At 38.7% G+C, this 26,450-nt stretch overlaps 2 protein-coding genes across 5 annotated transcripts in view; both read right to left on the reverse strand.

Annotated features, from left to right (window-relative positions):
- The window catches only part of LOC111340889 (uncharacterized), a 57,134-nt gene extending 38,829 nt beyond the window's left edge, over window positions 1-18,305 (reverse strand). For 3 of the 4 annotated variants that reach the window (XM_088761717.1, XM_088761716.1, XM_088761715.1), the window contains exons 1-17: window positions 17,964-18,305; window positions 16,957-17,071; window positions 15,813-15,986; window positions 14,636-14,742; window positions 13,516-13,653; window positions 12,421-12,605; window positions 11,015-11,057; window positions 6,271-6,343; window positions 6,000-6,096; window positions 5,424-5,477; window positions 4,918-5,174; window positions 4,212-4,265; window positions 4,000-4,045; window positions 2,998-3,198; window positions 2,695-2,856; window positions 2,405-2,430; window positions 146-1,544 (exon numbers count right to left, since the gene is read on the reverse strand). In XM_088761717.1, coding sequence (XP_088617843.1) covers window positions 146-1,544; window positions 2,405-2,430; window positions 2,695-2,856; window positions 2,998-3,198; window positions 4,000-4,045; window positions 4,212-4,265; window positions 4,918-5,174; window positions 5,424-5,477; window positions 6,000-6,096; window positions 6,271-6,343; window positions 11,015-11,057; window positions 12,421-12,605; window positions 13,516-13,653; window positions 14,636-14,742; window positions 15,813-15,986; window positions 16,957-17,071; window positions 17,964-18,184 — 3,352 coding nt within the window. In that variant the 5' untranslated portion in view covers window positions 18,185-18,305. Of the gene's footprint in view, window positions 1-145; window positions 1,545-2,404; window positions 2,431-2,694; window positions 2,857-2,997; window positions 3,199-3,999; window positions 4,046-4,211; window positions 4,266-4,917; window positions 5,175-5,423; window positions 5,478-5,999; window positions 6,097-6,270; window positions 6,344-9,260; window positions 9,354-11,014; window positions 11,058-12,420; window positions 12,606-13,515; window positions 13,654-14,635; window positions 14,743-15,812; window positions 15,987-16,956; window positions 17,072-17,963 lie in introns of those variants that run through there. The other variant, XM_088761718.1, reaches the window with a different exon arrangement.
- A 416-nt stretch (window positions 18,306-18,721) lies between these two features.
- On the reverse strand, window positions 18,722-26,436 carry LOC111340905 (polyglutamine-binding protein 1). Its single transcript, XM_022947826.2, has 9 exons — window positions 26,276-26,436; window positions 22,663-22,799; window positions 22,235-22,290; window positions 21,363-21,421; window positions 20,997-21,047; window positions 20,364-20,476; window positions 19,916-19,964; window positions 19,693-19,768; window positions 18,722-19,567 (listed from the first exon to the last, which is right to left on the reverse strand). Exons 1-9 carry the CDS (start codon window positions 26,331-26,333, stop codon window positions 19,402-19,404), a joined length of 765 nt encoding a protein of 254 aa, XP_022803561.2. The 5' UTR covers window positions 26,334-26,436; the 3' UTR covers window positions 18,722-19,401.
- Window positions 26,437-26,450: the final 14 nt, after the last annotated feature.

Here is a 26,450-nt window from a genome sequence, read left to right on the forward strand (position 1 = left end):
GAGAAAAAAGATAATGATCACCAACTAAAGAAGCTCTTGATTGTTAAACAAATTCTCCTTGTCAGCGCCTTAGGAAAAGTATAGAGAACAGTAGGGAAAAAAAGCCTACACTTTTCAGGGGGCAAAGGGTTTAACTAAAACTAACCTTTCTTAGTCTGGACAGCCTGTTCTTCTACTTCCAGCCTCTTCAGTTTACTCTCTGCTTCCTTCACCTCCTCGCCCTGCCGCCTATGACGCAGCGCCCCCTCGATCCGCTTCAATTCCTCTTCTTGCTGTATTTGACGCAGCTTCTCTGCAGCTTCCGCGGCCTTCTGCTCTTCTTCCCTCCTCTTGCGGACAGCGTCTTCCAGAGCCGTTTTCTCCTGTTCTACATTCATCTCGTACATCCGCTTCCACTCCTCCAGTTCTTCCAACTCCTTGGACTGCTCCAAGCTGCCACCTAGAGGAGCAGCGGAATACGATGAATCCTTCTGCACCACAGTCACCATATCCTGCGAAGCAATTCTTTCCAGTTCATCTTTCTTCTTTCTCTCCTCCAGCTCCCTCTCACGCCGAATCATTTCTTCCTCAAATAATCTTTCTTTTTCCAACAATTCTTCCTGTTTTCGACGATAAGCTTGAAGCAGAACTTCAGCTTCTTCGTCTGCAGTTCTTTGCTTGTGAAGACGGTCTTCGGCTTCTTTAGAGCGCTGTTCCTCCAAAGCAGTCCTTTCCCTTTTCAACCTCTCCTCGTACTCTCTCTTCTGCCGTTCCATCTCTTCCTCTTTGAGTCGCATTTGCCTCTCAAGTTCCTGTTCTTTTTGTAATTCGAACATACGCATATCTTGCTCATTCTGTTCTTTAATCCTCTGCACTTCTTCCTCTCGCTTCCGACGTTCCTCTTCTTGTTGCAGCTGTAGCTGCCGTTTTTCTTCTTCCTTCCGCAGCAGTTCACGTTCTAGTTTCTCTTCTTTTTCCCTCTCGCGTCTTCTTGCCTCTTCCTCCTTTTCTCTTCTTAATCTTGCTTCCTCTTCTTCCCTTTCCCTCCGGCGTTTCTCTTCTTCTCTGCGCCTCCTCTCATTTTCTTCCTCCTCTCTTCGCTTCCTCTCATTTTCTTCTTCTTCTTCTTCTTCTTCTTCTTTCCTCTTCCTCTCATTCTCTTCTTCCTCCTCTTCCTTTTTCCGCCTTTCCTCCTCTTCCCTTTCTTTCCTTTCCATCTCCATTTCCATTTCCAACTCTGCCTGCAGTTCTCTAGCGAGAGCTTCTTCTCTCTCTTTTCGTTCCTTCTCCCATTGCAACATTCTCTGCTTTTCTTTCTCTCTTTCCAATGCTTCCTGTTCCTGTCTTTCCTTTTCTTTCGCTTTTTCCAACGCTCTCTCTTTCTCCCACTCACCCTCTGATTCCGTGACTTCGGAATCGCTGTCGTTTGCATCAGTGTCACGCGGGGAAGCGGCTACCTTTTTCTGAGGTTTGTTCTCACCCGCAGTCTTTGTAGGCGGAGAGCTTCTCGTACCAAACAAGCTACTGCCCCTTGTGGTATCGGGACCATCAGATGGAAGAAGATCCTTCGAAAAAGCGAAGAAAATAAACGAAGTTACAAGTCTATCTCAGGAAAGAGGCATTTACAAAGTAAAACTACATTTGCACAGCAGTGCTCTGTAGATTGTTCTGTTTAGAGAACAAAAACGCTTGGTCACAAGGAAGAAGCGAAGGAATAACAAAAGAAAGCGGGGGAAAGTAAAAAAACTTGTAACAAAAGGGACGAAGATAGACAGTAGATAAATACTTCGCACCTTGCATTGTATGGTAACACTCTAGGGTTTAATTAACAGATTTAAAATACATCAGGACTTTGTACACTAAAACAAACAACAATCCATGAAAATACATCGCTATAGTTTACATCTGAATGGTAACAAATTAGCGTTTCATCCATACATGTAACAACTTAAGAACCACTTTATACAGCATAATAAACAGTAACTTATAAAAGGCTGTATGGTGATATCACCCCATTCCAAGTTCGCCCTTTGTGAGTTCGCCCAAAAAGTAAATCCCCACCTTTACCAGTTCGCCCCACCCTCCCCTTAAAAGAAATTATTTTGACTCGTTTCCTTACCACAGAACGTAATCATTTTTTGTCTAAATCATGATATGTTTCGAAAAACAATCAGTTTTACAACGAAACCAGAATAAATTTTATGGGCGAACTAGTAAAGGTGAAGGCAAACTTGATTTAGTTTAAGGGGCAAACTCGCCAAGGTGGTTTAAACCGTACTTGGAAGGGGGCGAAACCTCCAGTTATCTATGGAAAGTACTGCTAAAAAGCTTTAATTTGAATGTCACACATTAGTGTTTGACCCACAGCTCAACAGCCAACGAAGGATGGAATAAACAATTTAACACTGAATAAATATCCACTCACATCCGAGCTATCCCAGGCGGACTCTTCTGCAAAAAGAGAGAAAAAATAAATAGTTAGCTAGTTGATTGTTAAACAAATTCTCCTTGTAAGGAAATGTGAAGAGAACAGTATGGAGAATATGCGTGTCGATGTTAGAACGTAAAGAGTTAAGGATAAAAGTTAAATGCACGGCTAAAACTAAAAGCAAATTTTGCGACATATTCACGCGCGATAACTTTTTGCATTATGACACTTCTCCCGCGTTTTTCACACCAGCGACATAAAGTAAGAAATGTATCAATTCGCTACACCTTCACTTTGACTTTCGTCCGCAGGTTTCACAGGTTCTTCCGGTTTGTCCCTCTTTTTACCGCTGACTTTCTTCGCAGGCTCGTTGTCCGAAATGCCACTGAGGTCGGGGTCGGAGACGGAGCTGACCGGGCTGCCAAGATCTAAATTCAACTTGGGTGTGGCTAAGAAAAAAATAAACGAGAAGAGCTGATAAGTTCGGTTTTCAATAATTAGAGGAAGTGTTGAAAATAAAATGCATCCTCAGAAGTACAGGCGTGAAGAAAAGGATTCTTGTAAAGTTTATATAGCTGCTTGTTTCGTACCATTTTCTTTCTTTTCTATTCCCACGCTATCTCCCTCTGGTTTCCGAGTCGATGTCAGCGGTTGAGGTGAGGGCGTAAACCCAGAGCTGGGCCTGGTCAGCGGTTCATTGTCCTCGTCATCAAGTGGAGGCTCGCTGAAGGACACATCTTCACCATCATTCTCCTCTCCATCACTCGATGACAAGCTGAAGTCAAGATCGCCTTGTAAAATGTAAAATCAATATGTCAATCAATCGATGTCAATCAGTCAATCAATCAACCAACCAACCGGTCAAACGGTCAGCCTGTCGGTCACTCAGTCAGTCATTCTATCAGACAGTCGGTCACTCAGACAGTCAGTCACTCAGTCAGTCAATCACTCAGACAGTCAGTCAGTCACTCAGTCAGTTAGTCACTCAGACAATCGGTCACTCAGTCACTAAGACAGTCAGTCACTCAGACAGTCAGTCATTTAGACAGTCGGTCAATCAGTCAGTCAGTCAGTCAGTCAGTCGGTCGGTCAGTCGATCACTCAGTCAGTCAGTCACTCAGACAGTCAGTCACTCAGACAGTCAGTCATTCAGACAGTCGGTCAATCAGTCAATCGGTCACTCAGTCAGTCGGTCGGTCAGTCGATCACTCAGTCAGTCAGTCAAATGAATAAAGGGAATGACTGAGTTTCTAAAGAAACTTGTGTGCTGCGTCGGTAGGAAGGTACTGTATAACAAGATAATTTGGATTCATCAACTGAGTTTATAATATAAGTTGGCTACCCAATATAATTTATAATTTATTTATAATATAAGTTTCTAAGCAGACGTTCTGAGAGTTAGACCTTTGTCAGAGTGAACGAGGAAGGGTTAACGCTCGTAAGGTCAGCTTTAAAAATCTTAACGGAGGCCAAGTTACATAATCAACTCAACTGATGAAAGCAAATTATGTAGTCAGTCAGTAAGTTCGTTGATCAGTTAGACAGTCAGTGAGTTAGTTGGCAAATTAGTCGTTCAAGCAAAGTGTGCATACCACTTGGTTTCACTGATGGCCTCACAGATGTATCTGGTTTTGAAAGCTGAAAATCAACCAAATGTTATCGTTAATCATCTTCTTAATTTTTCGTGACGACAAGATCCTTTCACCATTCAATATAAATATATATTCTATTGGACGTTTGGGTGCGTAGTATCGCTAGTATTTTTATAAATTATTTGTATTTTGAGTCTGAAAAGCCTTCTAACCTTTGTATTTCCACCACTCAGCGCAGCGAGAACGTCTGTATCAGAGACTGCACCCTAAAACACAATGACAAGAGATAGTCAACCTCTTGCTCTTTCACCCAAAATTTCAAAGATTTCGCTAGCTTCGGGAAAACATTAAATTGCGGCTTGAGGAAGTCAAGAGCAGGAAAAATTAAGGCAAGAGCCTACCGTGGGAGGGAACGCAACTTGGTTTAAGCGTGAGAAAACTACTGTATAACCGATGGAGAAACGCAGGAAAACGTGAACATTCGACGTTTCGCGCCCACCAAACCAACCAATGGAATGAGTTTTCTAACAACAACAACAACAACAACAACCTCTATTTATTCTAATTTCGCTTCTCAAGTTTGAAATTGAGAAGCGAAGTCAAGCACTGCAAAACCCAGTCAAAGACTAACACCATAAAACAGGCATCACCGAGGAGTAAACAATTCGCCCGCCATCACTAATATTTGCTTTGGTTTAGCTTGCTATCTGATTGGTCCACAAGGCTTGGGCCATCGCGCCATCCTCCCGACCAATCAAATGCATAAGAAAAAACCAATCGCGACTTGGTCACCTGCGTTTTCCCGCCTTTTTTTGCTTTGAGTTCTAATGGATTCATGATGGCCGTTGTGATTACTGTGGTTTTTGTTTCACGACACTCAATCAAAATGCACCGTTTTACAGAATCATGCCTAATTACCTCCGAGTCTTGCTCCTCCGTCACTCCCTTCGGGGTGGCCTGGAATAATTGAGGCGACTCCTTCACTACTTGCCCTACTCCCCCTGGCGTTGGTAATTTCCTCCTCGTGGGTGTACTCTGTTGGGAAATGGTGGGGCTGCTTGTCGGACTCGCTCCAGCCATCAGCGGTTTCTTGGCTGGAGATGGAGACTGGTTCTCGCCTGTCTTGACAGGAATGCGTGACGGCGCGTTGTTGTCACGTACTGCAGGCTTGGATTCTATCGTAAAATCAAACTTCCTCTCATTCTAAAATAGCAATTACCTAATCAACAAGAACGCCGACAACATTTATTTGTGATATGGCTTACTTATACGTACTTTTTTTTTAACATACACGGTGTATTATATTAGACAATCAATAAATACAGTATCTAACAAAAAGCATGCTGAGTGTCAGGGTAGTTTTACACATTAAACCAAAACAATAACATTAATGACTCAGAAATGTTAACTTGAGCTCAACTCACCTTGAATGGGTTCTGATTTGGCAACATTTGTTTTCACAGGAATTCTGCTATTTGCTGGAGAAAGAAATTGCAAAAAAAGGAAAAACATACATACATACATACATACATACATACATAGGTTAATTGACCACTCCCCATAGGGGCTTTTCAGGGCCAACACCCACCCATCCCACCCAGGGGAGGACATCCACCACACAGTAATCTCGTGCGTGGGAAATTAACGTCTCCTACCCCTAACCCTGCAGGAGACGAGACCTCCATTTATTCGTCCTTATCCGAGAAGACTACAGTATCTATCCATTTCTTGATATTATAGAAAGGTAGCAAATTCTCCTCACTTATTTTAAGACCAGGAGTACTGATAATAATAAAAAACATCAGTCATTTATGCACAATACTAAAATTCTGCGACTTCCGTGGCCTGATAAATCATATTTTAAATTCCCTGATTTTCCACATTTTCTACGAACCAAACAAATTCTGCCTACTCGCCGATGGAAAATAAATTCTGACAAACAAAAACAGCGGAAATGTTTGGGTACCTCTCAAGAGAAATTGCTCCCTGATCATACTTACATTTAGCACTCTGAGTGGAAACATCTGAAGCTGTCCGAGTGACTGGTTTGGATGACTTGTTCAGAGCCGCCAACAAACTTGGCTTGCCTGATCCCGACTAATAACATAAAAACAATCACACAATCACTTCTTAGAGCAATTTCCAATCGAGTGTCGAAAGTTATCTGAAACTTCACTGGTCTTGCTTTACTTGGAGGGTCCATGCTCCGATGAGAAGACGACGAATAAATTTCAGCGGAGGGTTAGCCAACGAAAAAAAATAACTGTTTACCTTTGCCCTTGATGCAGGCATGTCGTCATCGTCACCAGACGAGCTCCATGAATCCCCTCCGCCTACTGAGTGGCTGCAAGACAAAATTATTACAGCAATGTTTACTTGAGTGTCGAAATTAATCCGAGTTCGCATTGGTTTTGCTTCATGCCGCTTTGTGATTGGTCCAAAGAACTCGCGTACCCTTGCGACCAATAAGATGCAAAACTTGCCCAAATGGCGATTTGGCAAGCCGCGTTTTCCCGCGCAACAAGCGGTCCGGATAAATGCTGAGCGAAAGTTAAGAAAATCCAAATCCAGACTCAATTCGAGAGAAGTAGGCTGATAAGATAATCATTATGTTTCTATTGTGTGTCCAACACGTCACCCAGGAAGACTTCAAATGACCGTAGTAAGTCAAAAGGAAATCGAGTCAATTGGAAATTGCTACTCAGTCGTTTTTGCTCACAAGAGTAATTCTCTTCATTGAGTGTCAAAAGTATTCCGGGTTTGCATTGGTTTTGCTTTACTTCGTTCTGTGATTGGTCCTCAAAATCTCGCGCCACTCTCTAAACCAATCAAATTCAAAACTAAACCAATCACGACTTGATTACCAGCATTTTCCCGCGCTTTAGGTGTATTGGTTATTTTTACTTTGACTTCTAATTGGCTCTTTCAGATATTTTCCTTTCTTCTGATTTGGCCGTTGTGAATTCTTCGGTTTTAGTTTTACGACACGCATCGAAAAGTGCTCTAACGTGCGAATCACCGAAGACATTTACGCACGAAAGTCCAGAATACCTAGCAAAAAATTAAAATTCAAGTAGACCGCACAGTAGCGTATGGCCCGATACATTGAAAAAGCAAACTACGGGTAGTAGGTGATAGATCCAATTTTCAAAATAATTTGTACAAGCAACAACACTTATGTCTAAGATAATTCCTGAAGAAATTTTTTTCGATTTAAGTCTCTAGACCTCTCTAGCATTTTAAGGTTACTTCCCATCTTCAGAGGCTGAGAAAATCGTTTTTCTTTTATTTGATTAGATTGAAGCTAGACATTTTACCTAATGTTTACGAAAGAAAAAAATTCGAAATCTCAAAAAGCGTCCGACTTATTTAGGAAAATTTACTTTCAAATAAAAGTTAATAAATCACGAGGGTGTCATCATCTCGTAACGGGGCGAACCCCCTGGAGGAATACTCACGGCAATTTCATGTAATTTGCATATTTAGTTTACATCGCGCACCAGACAAAATTCGGGATCATCCTCAGTGTAAAAACCTGACGAGGTTTTCTTTGTTTCATGAGGTATTGTTTTGCTGTACGCTATTGTTCATAATGTTTCGTTGTCTTTGTTTTACGTCACTCGTGAGCTTCACAGGTTTTTACACCGAGGATGAGCCCAAAATTCACACACGAAAGTTCTCTGCTGGTGGAAAATCTGTTCTCATGGCAATCGCTTCGAATCGTATGAAATTATGAATAAACCTCCCCGAGAGAACTCATTTCAGCGGTAAGGGTATCACTTGAGCTGTCTATCGATTCGCTGTTTTGCTTTTCACCAGTTTCTCCAGCTTTTCCTTTAATGCCGTGAGTTTTTTCTTTGCCAATTTTGCCCACTACTCAACGTTCAACAGAGCGAGATAAAAAAACGTGACTGCTATGCGATACTTTTCCAGGGAAAATCTTGATGCATTGTCATTGACGCCAGGAGGTCCCGTCTTCCCATTGGTTCGTGGTTTCAGGAGGCGAGATAATCTCTTGGTGTGGCGCTAGTTGTCTACAAACCTTTAGGAGCTAAAATCTCGCATTTGATTTTTAAAAGAGGAATACATCCATTTTGAGCGAATTTATAGGGTGTGTAGATTTGACCGATTTTCGTGAAATTTCGCCAAATCATTCCAGGGATAATGACGAAGGAAAGTGTGACAGAAAATTTTGATATTTGAAATATTTTTCACGTTGGGTCCATTTACGCAGCACTTTTCGCATATTTTACGCTACTCTAACTTAAGATGTTGTCTTACTCTAACTTAAGATGCAGATATCTAGACAACCAATCAGAATATCGGAAAAGCCAGACACACTTCTGTTGATTGATGCCTTGTGAATAAGACTGTGCAGCCATTTTGCTCGTTCTGCGGGATCCGATACCCGATAAATTCAATAGGACCCTCGGTAGTTTCACGCCTTACCGGCTCCTAACACTCCCTAATTGAAAAAATCTCCTAAATTACATTTTTAACCTAAACTGCATTTATTAAGCTTTCTTTTGATGTATACTATGTTATAGTTTTCTTGAAACTAGCGCGCGTACGAATTTTTTCCCGAAGGACACTCGCGAAGGTGGGAAGTAATCTTAATAGAAAAACTTTTACACGTGAAATTGGACCGAATACAGTTGCAATAGCATGTGTTGAAGAGATGAAAATAATGCTGATGGCCACAAAATGGAATCCAGTTTAGCTAAATTGAAGGTAGCTCGGGTGTAATACTTTATAATCACATGTTATCACTACATTCAGTAGTTGAAAAACTTCTAGTGGTCAACTTTTTGCGAAACACAACATAAATTCAACAACAAATTCACTTCACAAAAAATCACCAGCTGGAAAAAAGGTGTATAATGAAAGATATTTTGAAGCTAAACACCAGTTTCTGAACAACAAAGGACTTTATAATGACACGATGGATTATAAACTATACACTAGCAGTTGATATAGCATTGTTTTAAGGCTGATAGTTTCGAAAGAAACTGTTTGGGGCTGCGTCGGTCGGAGTAACGAAATAATTTGGATATATCAACAAAGTTGAAATGGTAAATTAGCCACCGTAATGATTACAAAAGCTGACGTTTTGAGCGTTAGCCCTTCGTCGGAGCGACGAAACGAAGGGCTAACGCTCCGACGAAGGGCTAACGCTCGAAACGTCAGCTTTTGTAATCATTACGGTGGCTAATTTACCATTTCAACTTTGTTGATGTATCCAAATTATAGCATTGTTTTACCTGATTCACCTGCTTAGAGCAACATCCTAACAAAAAAAACCCTTTCCACTATGATTCTGGTTTACAACGTTAAGTTTATGATGCTCATTACTCATTCTTGCATATATTAAACAGAGCAGCCTTTCACAGCAGGTGTTTCCTTGTTTTAAGTTTTCTCCATGTAAGCATAATTATATATAACTGGCAGTTATTTTCACCTACACAAGCTTTAGTTACTTGTTGCCACATTAATATATTATATTATATTTGACTTGCTTCATCATAAAGAAAGTACACATTAGCATATAAGTCAAACTATTTTAATTTTGTTTCTCTTTCCAAGTAAGCTTAAAATTCCTAGTCTACCATTTTTCATCAAACTACAACCACACATAGTTATTCAATTATCACAATGAATTTTTTTACTCGCCGTCAATTATGGGTTGAAATGGTGCAAATTAGTATATAAGGCATATACATCTACTTTTAAAAAAAACATGATTGCTTTCTTGATTTTAACCATATGCAAGAAAATTTCCGTAAATTCTGTCCTGTCCTGATTAACAGTATTGCCTGAATTCTGTTCCGAGATAAATTACTCTGTCAATCAATCGCTATTAATAATTAACACTTGGTTAAAGATTCATCATCAAAAATAAACTGCACCACTGATTTTTATCTTTAAATCATCACCAAGTTTATCTCTCAATGAATAGATAAATCATAGACTTAAAAAGGATGTGAGCAAAATCAGTTGCAGTGCTTGAAGTAACTGCCAGTCAATGGATGATGTTCACTCAAAAATAGGTTTTGTTTGGTCAACTCCAGTGTTGGCCCAGACATTTTGTTTGGTTGTATACGCAATCCATGTAAATATGAATTAAACTGCGAGAGAAGTTCAGGGTTTAAATACCGCTTTATCATTTTTTATGCATTGTACAATAAAACCTGTAGTAAACACACTTATTTTATAAGGGGGAGGGGGGGGGTTGGGAATTATTGAGAAATGACCTTAAGGATGTTGGGTTGTGTTCGGACAAAAATAGGTCTGAACAGATTACTTGACCTTTGCCAGAAAAATATGAGCCTTGAGGTGTACAGTCAAGTAAATTGTTCACTGGAGGCCAGAGAATTCTCTGGATACTGGGCAGAATTCTTGTGCTAAATTTCAATAACTTGCACTATTGTTTCTCAGACATGGGGACTATTTTCTTGTTACTCAAGCAGGGCTTGCAATTAACGGTAACCCGTTAACCAATGGTTAGTCATTTTCAACCTTGGGTTAATAAAAATGTGTCTAACTAACCTGACATGATTAGTAGAATTTTCTTACATATTTAAACATTGGTAGACCTCAGGACAAAGAGCACGTTTATCCGACTCTCAGAGGAATACTTAGAATACTCAAGCTGTTTAATCAACTTATTTAAGCTCTTTTTAGAGAATGTGCTGTAGATGTACTGTTCTTGACTAATCATGGTAAACAAAAGGGAAATAAAATAGGTACATAATTGTCAGCGTTTTTAAGGTCACCATGCAATTTCAGCTACTCTTTAATTTGTCCTAGTCATTATTATCAAAATGTTCAATATTTGAGATATCGTAACTTGTGAGCTTGGATACCAAACTTGATAATTTGTTAGTAAAAAAGATGTCTACTAAACTGAAGGGTTAGTGATCCAAAAGTTAAATTCGAGCCCTGTCACCACTATTTTCCTCCTTCTCTGCTTCCTAAAAACCCTTAAATTGGCTCCATAAATTTAGATTATACTTACTGACTGACAGAATCCTCTTCCTTTGCTGAGGTGCTGTTGTATCCTACATCAAAAGGAAACTTTATAGTAAGGTTTACAACATCAAATACAAGTTATGAATAATATTGATAAGGAAAGCTTAAAGCTCTGTTTGATTGTGTAATATCCCAATAAACAACTACATGGAAGATAGACTATGAGCAGTTCCCTTGTTTCGGTGAAGTTTGTTGCACAGGTCCCAGAAATCAGCAAAAAAAATGACATTGATGCGCCATGGGAGCTGCACAGTCAGAATGAGTGAGGCATTCCTGCCGCACATCAACGTCAATTTTTCTCCGCTGATATTTTTGACTCATGCGACAGACTTTGCTGAAAAAAAAGGGAATGCTCAAAGTCTACATGGAAGACTACCTGGGATGGAAAACCAAAATTAAAAATTAGCAAGTAAGTGAGAAAAAAATTGGCATAGGGTGAGATTGTACATACAGGCTACAGCAACAATACCATTTAGTAATACATTTTCTGTGGGGTGCCAGTGGGAGTAATAATTACTTACTCCTCCAAATAAGATACTCCCCCATATCCCAAGTTACCACCCATTTTTTGTGAGGTTTCTTTTCCAGTAGCCAATTATACTACTGAATGAAGAAATGCACTGTGAGAGTAGTGTTTTGCCCAGGAACAGAACACAATAACCCTAACCAATGTAGATTCCAGCTCTTGTAGTCCACTATATTGTAGCCCAGCAACATGTGTTGTAAAATATGTACTTGTTGACTGACTGTGAGGGCTGGGCGAGGAAATATTTGGCTTATAAGGTCATGACATACAGACCCAGTGCAGCGAGGTTCTTGCGCCCTGAATGAGAGCTAAATATTTTCTCATATGGCCCAGCCTAACTCAGTCAACAAGCATTTTATCATAAATGACCACTGACTAAGTTTTGAAAAATTGGAAATCAATTCTGAATCAAGTTTCCAGGCTTGAGTTTAAGAGTTTCAAAAAGTGAGGACCGAGTTTTAAGAATCTAAATCAAGTTTTGAGACACTCCAAAAATTATTGAAAAAAACATGCTGATTCTGGTCTCATGTCATCAATTAGTATAATTTCAGAGCTGAGCAAAGAGTTTCCAGCAATCTCATTGGTCAAGCGGTTCCTTACATGACGCTATATAAACTGCTCCATGCGGTTTATATAAAATGTTAAAATAAAATGTTAATAGATGTTACTAAAATGTTATGATTTTAGAAATTTCTCTTTTGTTCAGCTCTGAAATTATACTAAAACAATTATTCGCCTCAGGTTCAGTGAATATTGTCGAACAATCCCCTCTACTTCATCTCGGGATTATTCAACAATATTCGCCTTCGGCAAATAATTATTAAATAGTGCTATCAAAAAGTACTCAAAAATAAACATAAACATACCTCCCTCGTCAGCAACCGGTCCTCCAAATGAGAAATCCACATCATTTGTTGCCGTTCCAGATCCTAACAAACCTGACATATCTCCTCTACTGTTCTGCGCAGCTGGTTTATTTGAAGTTGGAGCCCTTGCTTGATTCTTTGCTTTTTCTTGCTGCTCCTCATGCTCTTCTATAATGTTTGAAATACTGGAGGGGAAAAACATCACCAAAAAAATTTGAGGATATTATCAAGAAGGCCCCTAGGTAAAATTTTTAATTCAAATATGAAGTTTTGGTTTATTTTAGTATATAGTTTTACATAAAAAGGACAATTTGTGCAAAATAACATGACTTAATGTACCACAGACCACAACACTTGTCTTTTGACATTCATTTTTTCGGAGATTGACAGGAAAATCTCAAAGTTTACTACAGGGGCAACCAGGGGGGGGGGGGGGGGGGGTCAAAGAAGCATATTTTAAACAAGAAAATGAGAGGGCACAGTGTTTGTTTCACTATGACTTCAGACCATAAAAAACCGCCTCCCAGTTAGCTCAATGGATAGAGCGCTGGACTGTTGTGCAGGAGGTCGAGGGTTCGAGCCCCGGCCGGACCAACATTCAAGGTCTTAAAACAAGCGAGAAGAATATGCTACCTTTCTATTAAGAAATGGTTAAATACTCTAGTCTTCTCGGATAGGGACGAATAAATGGAGGTCCCATCTCCTGCAGGGTTAGGGGTAGGAGACGTTAATTTCCCATGCACGAGATAACTATGTGAAGGATGTCCTTCCCTGGGGTGGTTTGTGGGTGGGAATTGTCCATGAAAAGCCTCCATGGGGAGTGGTCAATTAACATATGTATATATGTATGTATATATGTATATATGTGTCGTAAAAATGTGTACAACTTCCTAAATGACTCAATCCTCACACATGGTATTGATTGAAATTAGCAACTAAAACAACAATTCTGAGTTGCTCAAGTTTTTTTCTAGTCACCATGGCCACCAAAACAGTTATGGCCAGCCAATCAGGTACCATTCACAAGATTCAGTAAAATCTCAATTAATTAAAGAGATTGGTATCCCTGTGTAAAGGGCAGCATGCTTGTCTAACCTGTGGTGTCCATGAATGACTGCATGATCTGATGCCTTCCAACCTTGGGAATCTTTCAGTTCTGTGTTTGCATTTTGTCGAAGGAAAAGTCTGACAATACTCATGTGACCCTCACTTGAGGCTGACATCAGTGGAGTCCTACCATGCAAAACAAACATCGTTTCATCATGCAAAATGATAATGATGAAACAAAGGGACTTAAAATAATTGAGAAGAATATGCTACCTTTCTATAACATCAAGAAATGGTTAGATATTCTAGTCTTCTCGGATAGGGACGAGTAAATGGAGGTCCCGTCTCCTGCAGGGTTAGGGGCAGGAGACGTTAATTTCCCACGCACGAGATTACTGTGTGATGGATGTCCTCCCCTGGGGTGGGATGGGTGGTTAACAGGACCCCCGTTGATACCAGTGTTTACTACACTGAAGGGGCTATCCTGTATAAATATAGATGTCTGTCTGTCTGATAATGATGATGACAACTATGATGACATTAAAAGTTGTACATTGCAGTTACACCTAAAAGGCTTTTAACAACATTTTCTTTAAAATCCCTTTTCAAAAATTTTCAGCTGAAAACGACTTCAGAACAACATTAACTCATGGTTATTTCATTTTTTTTCTCTTTAGGAGAACACTGATTTTTCTATGGTACCATTATCTTAAGTTGCAAATAGGTATTGTTGAGAAATTTGAACTTGGAGAAAGAGCTGTTTTTAATTAACGTTATACGCTTAAGTTGCCAAGTGTTTGATTTGAAGTGATGCTCACTCCAGGGGGCAGGAAGATGAGACCCTGGGAACGAGGTTGTGGTTTCATTTGATCCCATCAAAATCATGATCTGACTAGAAAATCTGGTTTAGTTTGGTTTTAAGCATAAGATCTGGTTTGAAAAATTTGTAGACCTAATGGAAACAAGACAAAAAAATGAAAATGAAACATCAACAACGAACTAGAGCACATGGTCCTACCATTATATCATGATAACTTAACCTGATACTGTACTGGTAGGGCAATACTATGATGTATTGCAATCAACAAAATGGACTATTGGCCTCTGTAGTACACAGAGCCTGGGAAAGTTATTTTAAGACTTTTACATCCGAGCACAGTTGATTTACCTGCCGTGAGCATCAACTTGGTCGATCTGTGCTCCTTCATTAATCAAAAAATTTACAAAATCCAGATTTCCAAGTGAGGCTGACACATGTAGAGGAGTAAAACCTTCCTGAAAAATAGAAAAGATGAGGAGAAAATAAAATATAGAACAAAACAGCTGACGAGCTAAATAATATAACAATTATAGAAACACTATAACTAGTAAAAGTAGTGTCTCATTTAAACCTCACGGCATATGTGTAGGGCCCTGAGTTGTTTGAAGGCCGATAAGTGCTAACCCAGGGTTAGATTTTAACAGACTGAGGTTTCTTTATTCCTTTGTTCAAAAGCCTTTTCAGATTAATTTTCTACTCTTTTTAGAGCTGCATCCACTTGCCAAAATGAAGACGAAAAGAACATGCTGAATTTTTGTTTTAAGCTTTCAGATCTGAAATCAGATCATACACTCATCCTGGATTATCTTAACCCAGCTTTCAATTGAAAAACCTAGCTCAGGAGTTTATCCTGAGCCTAAATACCTTCAACTTCCAACAATTGTGAACTTAAGCCCAAAAGATTAGCCCCCCGGTTAGCTCAATTGATTAGAGCGCTGGATTGTGTTGTGCGGGAGGTCGAGGGTTCGAGCCCCGGCCGGACCAATACTCGTGGTCTTAAAATAAGTGAGGAGAATTTGCTACCTTCCTATAATATCAAGAAATGGATAGATATTCTAGTCTTCTTGGATAAGGACTAAGAAACTGGAGGCCCTGTCTCCTGCAGGGTTAGGGGTAGGAGACATTAATTTCCCATGCATGAGATTACTGTGTGATGGAGGTCCTCCCCTGGGGTGGGATGAGTGGGTTAACTGGGCCCGTAGTAATTGGCGCAAGCTGTTGCAGTGTCCCTGCCTGTCAGTGAATCTAATAAATTAAATTAAATTAAATTAAAATTAAAATTAATATTAAGTTAAAATTAAATTAAAATAAAATTAAATTAAATTAGATTAACTTCTGCTAGTAACTAATTCTATCTTCTAATCTTGGTTGTGTTCCAGAAAGGAAACTTGTGCATCACCTAAAAAAGTATTTAATTAAGCCCAAATATTTCAAATCCATTCAATGACTATTCTAAAACAGAATTTAATCATATCCCTAGAGATTCGAGATCTCTGGACTGACCACTGCAGCATCCCTACTGTACCTTATCTTTCGCATCAACCTTTGCTTCTCTCTCTAACAAAAGCACTGCTATGTCAACGTCACCATTGGCTGCTGAAAGATGTAGTGGTGTGCTGTTGTTAACGTCTATGACATCAGCTTGGGCTCCATGTTCCAGCAAAATTTTAACACACTCTAGGAACTGGCATTCAACTACCTGTTACCGAAAATTCAAAATGTAGACCCATTAACCATGGCGAGGATTATGACGAAGAGGTTGTTGACAACAATAATTATGGGCTGTGTGCAATGGTTTGAACAGAGCAGAATAAAAGAATCGTGAGGCCTAATTCCACACAAGAACTGGAAGAATAATAAAAATACGCCTAGGTTGGGTGGCATGGGAACATATTCAGCTCTCACCCAGGTAGAAATCTTATTAAGATCTTACTAAGATTTTCCATCTTAGAAGATCACCATCCTTTTCAGTATAAGAACATAGCTTATCCAGAGGAAGTTTTGTAGCCATAATAAATGAAGATGTTTCCCAAGGAACAATGCAATTAACTTTATCAGCCACTTGAAGACTGTTCCATTGAGTACAAGTAAAGTGATTTGTGATTTATGAAAGATGGACTAAACATGAACTTGTCAGGTAACACAGACCAAATATTTTCCTGTCCAGCCTGACCTAGCTCAGTTAACTCTGTAACTCCCAAGATCTGATTGTAAATTCTCCCTCTAGCTACCATATATTTCCTTGTAAGTTAGTTGTGAGAATTTAGTGTTAGATCAAGAATTAACAACCTACACCTGATAAGTTTGGGTATTCTCATTACCTGTTTGCTGGAAAATGTATGGATATTATAGGGAGAAGTTACATGTTAATCACTTCTGGGAGTTAATTATATAAGTACCCAGGACTGTAGACACTCCACAAGCAAATGCAATAGACACTCATGAGCAAATGCAATAGACACCATGAGCAAATGCAATAGACACTCATGAGCAAATGCAATAGACACTCATGAGCAAATGCAATAGACACTCATGAGCAAATGCAATAGACACTCATGAGCAAATGCAATAGACACTCATGAGCAAATGCAATAGACACTCATGAGCAAATGCAATAGACACTCATGAGCAAATGCAATGTGTGACTTAACAATCATCATGGTTCTCACCTTCATAAGTGGTGTTCTTCCATAATTGTCACAGAGATTTGTCTTGGCATTATTGGCCAAGAGAAACTTTACAATGTCCTCTTTACCTTGAGAGCAGGCGAGATGAAGAGCAGTTCTAACCAAAAAAAAATTGGCAAGACATTTAAAATAGCAATTTGTCACTCAAAATTGATTTATAACTACATTGGCTAAATTTTAGACCATAAAATATCATTAAAATTGGCTCTTTATAGGGTTGAAATAGTTTCACCTCAATTCCACCTTGGCAACATCAAGAAATTTAGCAGTGATCATGGCTATCTCACTGAATATGGCACTCCTTCAAGAAAATTATTCCTCTGCATCTTTTCGGTTGGGAAAATTAAATTTACCCCAACCTCTTCACAATGGTGAAACGTCAAAAACGCAACATGAATAGGGATGTGAGTTAATTGATATTAACTAAATAATGTTTCAGTCAAAACAAAATCAAAGAAATTCATTATAATATAAAATTCAGTGGGGTCTGTAGTTACTAAGACAGTTTTTATTAAAATATTTCAGAAGTGAGGAACATATTTTTTTTTTTCTTCAAAGATCTGAAAGTCATTTCTTGTGGTCGCCAGCTGTGTAAATCGATTTATCATGGTGTTACTAAGCCCAATTACAACAATCAATGACGACCACGATAAAATATTTCAATTATCTCGAACAAAACAAACGCAAACCATTAACACATACTTTGTGTATATTAAAATACGAGTATATAGTAATAATTTAGTTATTGAGAAAATGATCTTCTTTTTTTTGCAGCATAATATTACGAAATAGAACTTTTCAAAAAGTTATTTCCGTTGAGCGATTTACTGAATACAAAGAAAGTAGGCTAGATGGTGTGTAATTAACCATTTGGGATGAAAGCCAGAGGACGCTAAACGAGTTACCAAAGAAACGACACCATCTTTACCGCGACTTGGAGGAAATTTACTATCGCTTATTACCTGTAAACCAATCCTCCTCATAGTTACCTGTTTTCCTTGTCAAGTTGGTTGACGTCTCCTTTCTTTGCAAGCTGTTTCACTTTAGTGAAATCTCCGTTCCAAACAGCTTTATGGAGCTTTGGTAAATCCTTGTCTTTAGGGATCGAGTAACCCGAAGCAATGCTGGCGGCATCACTAAGGTCTTCCGTTGACAGGGTGTTCTTCGCACTTGGACTCTTCTTCTTGAATAATTTTTTTAAGCCAGACATGACAGAAAGGACTTCTTTAAGGCATTATGTAGTATTATGTATTAAGTTTGGATGACATTTTTGAAGTTTTCGAAGAAGAACTTCAGATCGACAGTTGGGCCGATTGTAAACTAAACACCAGATCTCACGCTGAAAAAAATTAATTTACCCATGAATCCCTTCGTTGGTAAATTAAGTGAACGGAAAAAGAAAAAAAAATGAAGAAACTGCGTGACCCGAAAACTGACCAAATTTTGTTTCTGACTTCGTTCAACAATCATGTAGGAACTACTTTCCTACTGCAAATATTGTTGTATGATTAACTTAACTTGACTTAAGAGGAAGTAATTTGAAAAATCTCTTCCATCCTTTCTCCTTCGAGCCCCAAATAAACTTGTAGGAGAGCCATAGAAAGGAAAATGACAGACGGAGGCTAGAATTGGGTGTAACTCCTCTTGACCAACTGGTAACCAACAGAAATCAATGATGTTCTCTGTATGAGGCCTTATGTGCATAGATTCACAAAAAGGGCTAACTAACTACAAAAAACAACATCCATAGTTTAACAAGTTCTCTTTATTTCTTAATTTGGAAATAAAGACAAGCGACACACATTTCAACATCTCACAGTTTTTTAGGGACATTCTTAAATAAAAGATTTATTCAAAAAATTGTTTATCTCTAAACCACTGAATAGCAAGAGTGAAGCAATGTTCATGTTGAAACTACTGGTTTCATGCAATATATTGCATGTACTATACAGACAGATGAAACCAAGAGTCCATATAACCAACTATATTATTTAATGAATTGATGCTGAAAAACACTGGAAACATTCACAGTATATGTGACTGCATCTTTTTTGCTCTCACGAGAAAGACTTTAAGATTCATCTCTTCCCATCTCTAGGCCATGCTTAAACAGCTTACCCACGGTTATTCAAATTTTCTGACTTTGTGCCATTTGGTGAAAACCTCTGTTTGTCATTCTTCAAAAAGCTACTGGGCCAGTTCTTTGTTGTGGTACTATTTATAATACTGTTACATGTAGTTCTTGCTTTGAGCTCTTTTGTTAAAAAACCTAGTGTATGACCTACCGAATAAAAGCTACCAAGCCGTGCTTTCACAAAACACTAATCTTCTACAGAGTCATAAAACAAAATTTTCTTCTTTGAAAATGTGTGACACGACTCCATTAAAAAAGGAAATAGTTCAGCTGTGAAGCACTTTCACTGAAGTTTACTCAGATGTCTCCACAGCACTTTTCTGTGATAGTTGCTGATTTGCTCTGAGCACTGCTCCAGGACTGGGATATGGTCTCATTTGGAACAATGGTCCATTAGCAGTTGTATCTACACCTGTCTTTGCTTCTCCCTTCTTGAGTAACCCTGTTGCCCATGTTCCTCTGTGGAAAATAAGCAGTTAGTAGTTTTACCCATGTTGGAAAAAAAAAAAAAAAGAGAGAGAAGCTATGGAATGATTATTGTAACAATTGAAGCATCTAGTCTGCTGGTAAGAGCAAAACAATACCTTGGAGCATCAGAATAGGCTGCTGGATCCATGGGGTCGACTTCTTCGGACTTTCTACGCTTTTCAGCCCTTGTATCTACAGAAAATAACAGAAAGAGGGCATACAAGAGTGAAAAATAAAAAAGATAAATAAATTTAAAAAAGGAGAGAATAAGCTTATTACACCATGCATTTTGTACAAGTTTGGAAAAGTACTTGAGAAAGTCATTCTTGTATTCAGTACCTTTATCAAGTTTTCTTTTTACTGCTGCTTCTTGTCGCTTTTGTGAACCCTAAACAACAAAATAAAAATCAAATGAAATGCAGCTTTGACGATGATGATGTTGATGACAACAATAATGATGATGACAATAATAGTTATAATTAACCACACCCAATTGAGGCTTTTCAGAACCAATATACAACAATTACATGCTCATTGCAAAATATTTGAAGGATAATAAACACAATATTTACCCTCTATTTGTTGGCAGACATTATCTGTTCCTTAAAGCTAACAGTTTTCCTTGAAGTTTTCTCTAGGAAAACTGCGCACATCTTGGAACAGATAATTTCTGTACACAAAAATCCCTGCTCACTTTCACGCCATAAAAGGGGGTATTGTTTACATACCACATTTTAATGAATAATTGTAAGCAGAAGGATGTATCTGTTTACCTTCCATTTATTACCTTCATAAGACTGGGATGTTTGCCAATACTCAATACTTGTTCCTTATCTTGTTCTATGTCCACCCCTGGTGGTGCAAGGATTTCTCTGTTGGCTTGAACTTCTGATTGATCCTCTGAAAAAGGTCATCAAATCAGGTTGTTAAACAGTATTTCACAGCATAGATTTCTTCTTGCAAAACCAGTGTAATTAGCACCCTTGCACAAGAACTCTGGAATGCACACACACCGACACTGTACACATAAATCTGTACACAGTCCCTATTTGCATTATCAAACTTTGGACAAAACTAAACATTCAACATAGTAGTAGCACTGGAAATTTTTGCTTCACAGGTATGGAACAAACTGAAACAACATAATTATGTTGGGTTTAAATCACGATACTGCACAAAGTGCATCCTTACAAACTGAAAATTGTTTTACTTGATTAGAAATTACACTTTTACTAACAAATGACAGCTTTTCCTTCAAAACCACAAGTCACCAGAAAGTTATTTGTGATTTTATTGAAACAGAGTAATATAAAATGAGCAAAAACATTTGGCAACAAAATAAATATAAATTGATTCCTGGACAAGAAAAGAAAACTGTCAAAAAAAAAAAATTGAACTTTGAGGTGATAATTTCACGTACCTTTTTGTTTGTCCAGCACAGATGAGGGGAGAGTTATTTCTGACTCGGGATCTGGTGAAGATTGAATTGTTAACACTAACTGATCAGTACTGCACTCAAACAAAGGAAGCTAAAATCTGCTACAAGAAGTCATTATCAAAAATTCATCATATCATGTTGTCATGTGCTGACATTTATGATGAGCCCAACATTTCATGTAATGAATCATTTTGAGATTCAAGGAAAGTCTCCATTAAAAGATATTTTCATATCTAAATATTTTGTTCCTTAACGGTAGTTCAACTACCAAGTTTCTCAGGGAAATCCCTAAACTCTACCATCGCGTTTCATGATAGATTATATTAATCAATGACACAATTTTCTTACCTAATGGGTGAAGCCATGACACTTGATTGGTAAGAGTGTTCCAATAATACCTGGAACCACTATAAAAAATAATTAAAAGGAGGTCAGTCATGTAATTAAATAAAGTAAATGTAGTATATACTTTTAAATAACCCTTTCTGATCTGATTGTAAATTCTCTCCTGTAACTGCTACACATTTCACTGTAAATTGGCAATGAGAATTTGATGTTCAATCAAATCCCAACTTCTACCTGATAAGTCTGAGTATTCTCATTACCTGTTTGCTTGACAATGTATAGATACTATAGGGATAACTTACCTGTTGATCACTTCTGGGAGTTTAAGGGTTAAGGGACCAAAGCCGTTGATTTTTTTAATAATAATGGTTTTTTCAGATTTTGTGAGCTTGACTTGAGAAATCAATTTTCTACTCAGTCCTTACTCTTTAAACTCCCATAAGTGATTAACATGTAACTTCTCACAATAATATCCATACATTGTTTAGCAAAAAGGTACTGAAAATACTCAGACAAGCTTGTCAGGGAGAAGCCACTGTCTTGATCTTATAACAAATTCTTGTAACTAATTTACAAGGAAATATACAGCAACCAGAGAGGAGAATTAACAATCAGATCAAAGGCCATTGCAGGCAGGTCACCTTACTGCTTCTTAAAATCGATGGAGCAGCTGTTTAGCCATACAAAGCAAGAGAAATGTTAAGTAATTTTTTTTCATTATTTTCAGTACTGCTGGGATCAGAACAGCCATACTCAACTCATTTGAAGGGCTCACAAACGAAAGCAATGAATTTGTTGAATCAACTAACAACTTATCTGAAACGTTAATATCGAATTTTTTTTTTTAAATGAAAATATCGCTCAATTTGCTCTACCTATTGGGATCTGGTACCAAGTACCATCCAACGGGTAATGGTACAGCACTGTAATCCTGACAAGATAAAACAATGAAATAATTACCAATCAACTGTAAGTACCTATAAAGCACAGCTTAAACTCGTGATATCGTGGAAAGGGGAAATAAATCTTTTTTTTTTACAATAAAACCACACCATTTAACATACATACCAGCCCAGTCACCCACAGAGAATCAAGAGGGAACCCCTTGATACAGGTTCCCCAAAATAGGTGTCAAACTTAAAAAGGCCGGTATGTTAAAACATTAGTTACCATCAATGACAACAGTTATTTTCAGGATTATGTACCTTCCACTAGCCAATCAAGCAAGACAGTCAATGACTACTCTGAAAACTCTTTTCTACTAATGCAGCTGGGTTAAGAACCATTAATCTTAAATTCTCACCTTTACTTGAGGAGCTATTGCATTTTCACCATATCTTTTTCCACAATATTCCACACATGTGTGATATGGGTTTGATGTGTTTGGACAGCCTTGGACAGGTCCATCTCCTCTACTTGGTTCATCAGTTTTATCTTTATCTGCATTGTATCAACAACAAGAAAGTATGGCAAAAACTGTTTTATTACCTAACCATTCACACTCTTAAATCAGTAGGAGAATTTGGATAACAGTCATTATTAAAAACTGGATCACTGGATAATGCAATTCATGACTTTTTATTGGCTTAGCCATTATCATGATATATGAGCTAATATACCATAATCTAATATCTGTACATTGTAACATCCAGTTTCTTTTTACAAAATAAAGTCGAGTAGATTTGTCTAATATCTTGGGGGCAATTTTTTTAATAAAACAATGATTCCACTTGCATTTGTTGGATGTGAGATGATTATAGCCAACTCGGCGCTCTGTGCCTTATTGGCTATCTATCATCTCATATCCAATGCGCACTTGTAGAATAATTGTTAAAGAGCCTCTTTCAAGGCTGTGCTCTAAGAATAATTGAAGGGAGCTCAGTGCTCTGAAACTGTGAAATCCAGGGTGCCCAGCATATGCTTTTTGGGAGAAAATTAAGATTCCTGAGTTGCCCAAGGGCAAAAGCAAGGCACCAGAGGCCACTGGGGATTGCTAGAACACAGCCCTGCTGTTTAGTCGGTGATCATTTCCTTTATTCTCCTAACCTTCATGCTTGATTCAGCTGATATTGTAAGGAGAAATTAAATGCCAGTCACTCTTTTAACTTAAGTTAACTCTGAACTACCAACAAGTTACATTTTCCTGCGAATAGTACCATGATTCACACCAAAATCATGATAAACTACTGAACCTCCCTGTGGACCGTTGTGCGGGAGGTCTAGGGTTCGAGCCCCAGCCAGACCAACAGTCAGGGTTTTAAAATAATTGAGAAGAATGTGCTACCTTTCTATAACATTGATCAAGAAATGGTTAGATATTCTAGTCTTCTCGGATAGGGATGAAAAGATGGAGGTCCCATCTCCTGCATCTATTAATTAGTTGATTTGGTTAGGCAGGGGACGTTAAAGAACTTCACAAGATTACTGTGATGTGGTCTGGAATTGGGAGGAGGGGGCATCTGTTATATTTGCCTTCATTTGATTGTAAACTGCTTAGCAGTCTGGTAAAGTCCCCTGTACAGTGTTGTAAAGCGCCATGAATTTAAGATATGAGCGCTATATAAATAAAATTTATCATTGTTATTATTATTATCATTGTTATTATCATTATTATTATTATTATTATTATCATTATAAGAAAGAGGCTATGCATGTTGTATGGTTAACCCTTAACACTTTCTCGTCACGCTCTCTAAATGTCCTTGCAGGCGGTCAATGTCGAAAAATACCGTATTTACCCGTGTATAATGCGGGCCCGTGTATAATACGAATCCCAATTTCAGACCAAATTTTGAGAAAAAAGAAAAATAAACTACTCAACAAGAAGGTAAAATTGTATAACATTATTTATTTCAATTAACTTGGCAAACTAACGAAATGATGGTTACAACATCTTTCACATATCAAATCCTTCAAACTCGGACTCGGAGTCTGACTGGAACAGTTCTCTTGCAAACGAGTCATCGAGCTCGTTGTTGCAGTCATCGTTGGCCTCGTAAACTAGGTCGTCCTCGGATCCATCAAGGCTGTTGGTGATCCCGCATTTTAGAAATGAGGATTCAATCATTTCTTCGGGAATGTCCTGCCATGCTCCTGCGATCCACGAAAGGATCAGTTCCTCGGATGGTTTCTTTTGGCGGCCACTCGCTGTAAATTCATGGATTCCCTCCGCCATCCACTCCATCCACCTCTTTCTAACACCATCTTTAAACGGCTTGTTTAAAGAGACATCCAGCGGCTGCAAGATCGAGGTTAATCCGCCAGGAATTACTGCTAAGTTCGTGTTTTCTCGTGTCAGTGCTGTTTTCACTCTTTCGGTCACGTGGGCTTCAAACGCGTCACAAACAAGCAGGCTTCTTCTTCTCCCCAGGCCACCTCTCCTCGAACACCAAACTTTGTCGATCCATGTTTTCATTCCTTCACCGTCCATCCAACCTTTCTCTTGAGCGGCGATTACAACTCCGTGCTTGTTGGCAACCTTTGGGAGAGTTTTTCTTTTGAAGATTACCATCGGTCTCAGTTTGCTTCCATCGCCAGCACAGGTCAACACGACTGTAATGCGGTTCTTTTCATTACCCGTAGTACGAATCTTGATCATTTTCTCTCCCGAGTTGTTGATGGTTCGATTTGGCGGCATGTCAAATGTTAGTGGCGTTTCGTCCATGTTAGCAATAACATGAAGAGGATAATTGTGCTCTTTGCGAAGATCGATAATGTAGCGGTGGAATCGCACGATTTTCTCCTCATAGTCATCTGGAAGCCGCTGGGCAAGAGTTGTCTTTTGGCGAAGAGACAAGCCATTACGCTTCATGAAACGCTGACACCAGTGGTTGCCTGCTTTAAACTGCCCTTGTGGAATCCCATATTTCTCGTTCTTTGCCATGTCGAGGGCCTTCAGCCTCACCAGCGATGGTAAAATGGCGAGACCATTGTTCCGTTTCTCTGTGATCCATTCGAGGAGACCAACCTCAAGTTCTGGCCATGCAGCTTTTTTGCCACGATTTGCTCGTTTCAACCGAGGCATCTTTTTCAAGTTTTCCTTGCTCTTCCGCCATAAGCGAACATTACTTTCAGATACTCCGAACTCTCTTTCAGCAGCGAGATTTCCATGCTGTTCGGCGAAATTGATGATTCGTAACTTATCTGACACTGTGTAACTTTGACGCTTGGTTCCGGCGAGTTTTGTAGTCATGTTTACGTTTGATTGCTCAAGATTACAGTAACTGTTTTGTTGATCAGCTGTTCGCTTAAATACTTAGTTAAATTTATTCAAGGATCCAAATTGTTAACATGTCATTGGTAGGTTAGTTTACCCTCAAATTAAAGACCAATTACATCGCACGCTTATGTGTCTTTGTTATTCTAATGTCGCGTCAGCCTAAACAAAGGATTCCGTGTATAATACGCATCTCGAATTTAGGTGTTCATTTCGGGAAAAATAAGTTCGCATTATACACGGGTAAATACGGTAGTCTTTAAGATCTGATAGTTAATTCACCCTTCTAGCTACCACACATTTCCTTGTATATAAGTTATGAGAATTTGGTGTTAGATCAAGATTGCAATTTCTACCTGATAAGTTAGATTATTCTCGTTACCTATTGCTGGATAATGTATGGACACTACAGGGAGAATTTTCATGTAGATCGCTTCAAGCGGCCATTATTGTCATTGTTTTAAGGTTGCACTACATGAAAGCCAACATATAAGCGAAGAGTGCATTAACTTTCCAACGGCTTTCCAATCAAAAATTTACTTCAGTTAGAGCGATTTATAAAACCAATAACGCTGTGAAATATTACAATGATCAAATTCCCTCCCACATATAATTAAACACAGTTCTATCTTGACATGCAAGTGTTCCACTGATGTTCACATAATCGAAATCCCAAACACACCCTTTAAGATCACTTTACCTTTCTGAATTATCCCTCTCTTTGCAAGACGAGCTTGAAGAGCTGGAGGAAGAGGCATTTTCGATCTATTTACCGAACAACACGATCTCAACCCAGGACGAACGAACGCATCGGCAAAAGGCAAGGAAAGCACATTTTCAATATGGCGGTGCTGAGCCCGCGATTCCTCTATTGT

Source organism: Stylophora pistillata, chromosome 5 (assembly GCF_964205215.1).
Source record: "Stylophora pistillata chromosome 5, jaStyPist1.2, whole genome shotgun sequence".
NCBI classification, from domain to species: Eukaryota; Metazoa; Cnidaria; class Anthozoa; order Scleractinia; family Pocilloporidae; genus Stylophora; species Stylophora pistillata.

Excerpts from the sequence above, each read along its gene's own strand:
- LOC111340905 (XM_022947826.2), bottom strand. The coding sequence starts at position 26,333 with ATGCCTCTTCCTCCAGCTCTTCAAGCTCGTCTTGCAAAGAGAGGGATA. Across the intron at positions 21,048-21,362 it reads GTCATGGCTTCACCCATTAG|ATCCCGAGTCAGAAATAACT; the intron begins GTAAGAAAATTG and ends AATCTTCACCAG. Across the intron at positions 19,769-19,915 it reads AAAAAGAAAACTTGATAAAG|ATACAAGGGCTGAAAAGCGT; the intron begins GTACTGAATACA and ends TATTTTCTGTAG.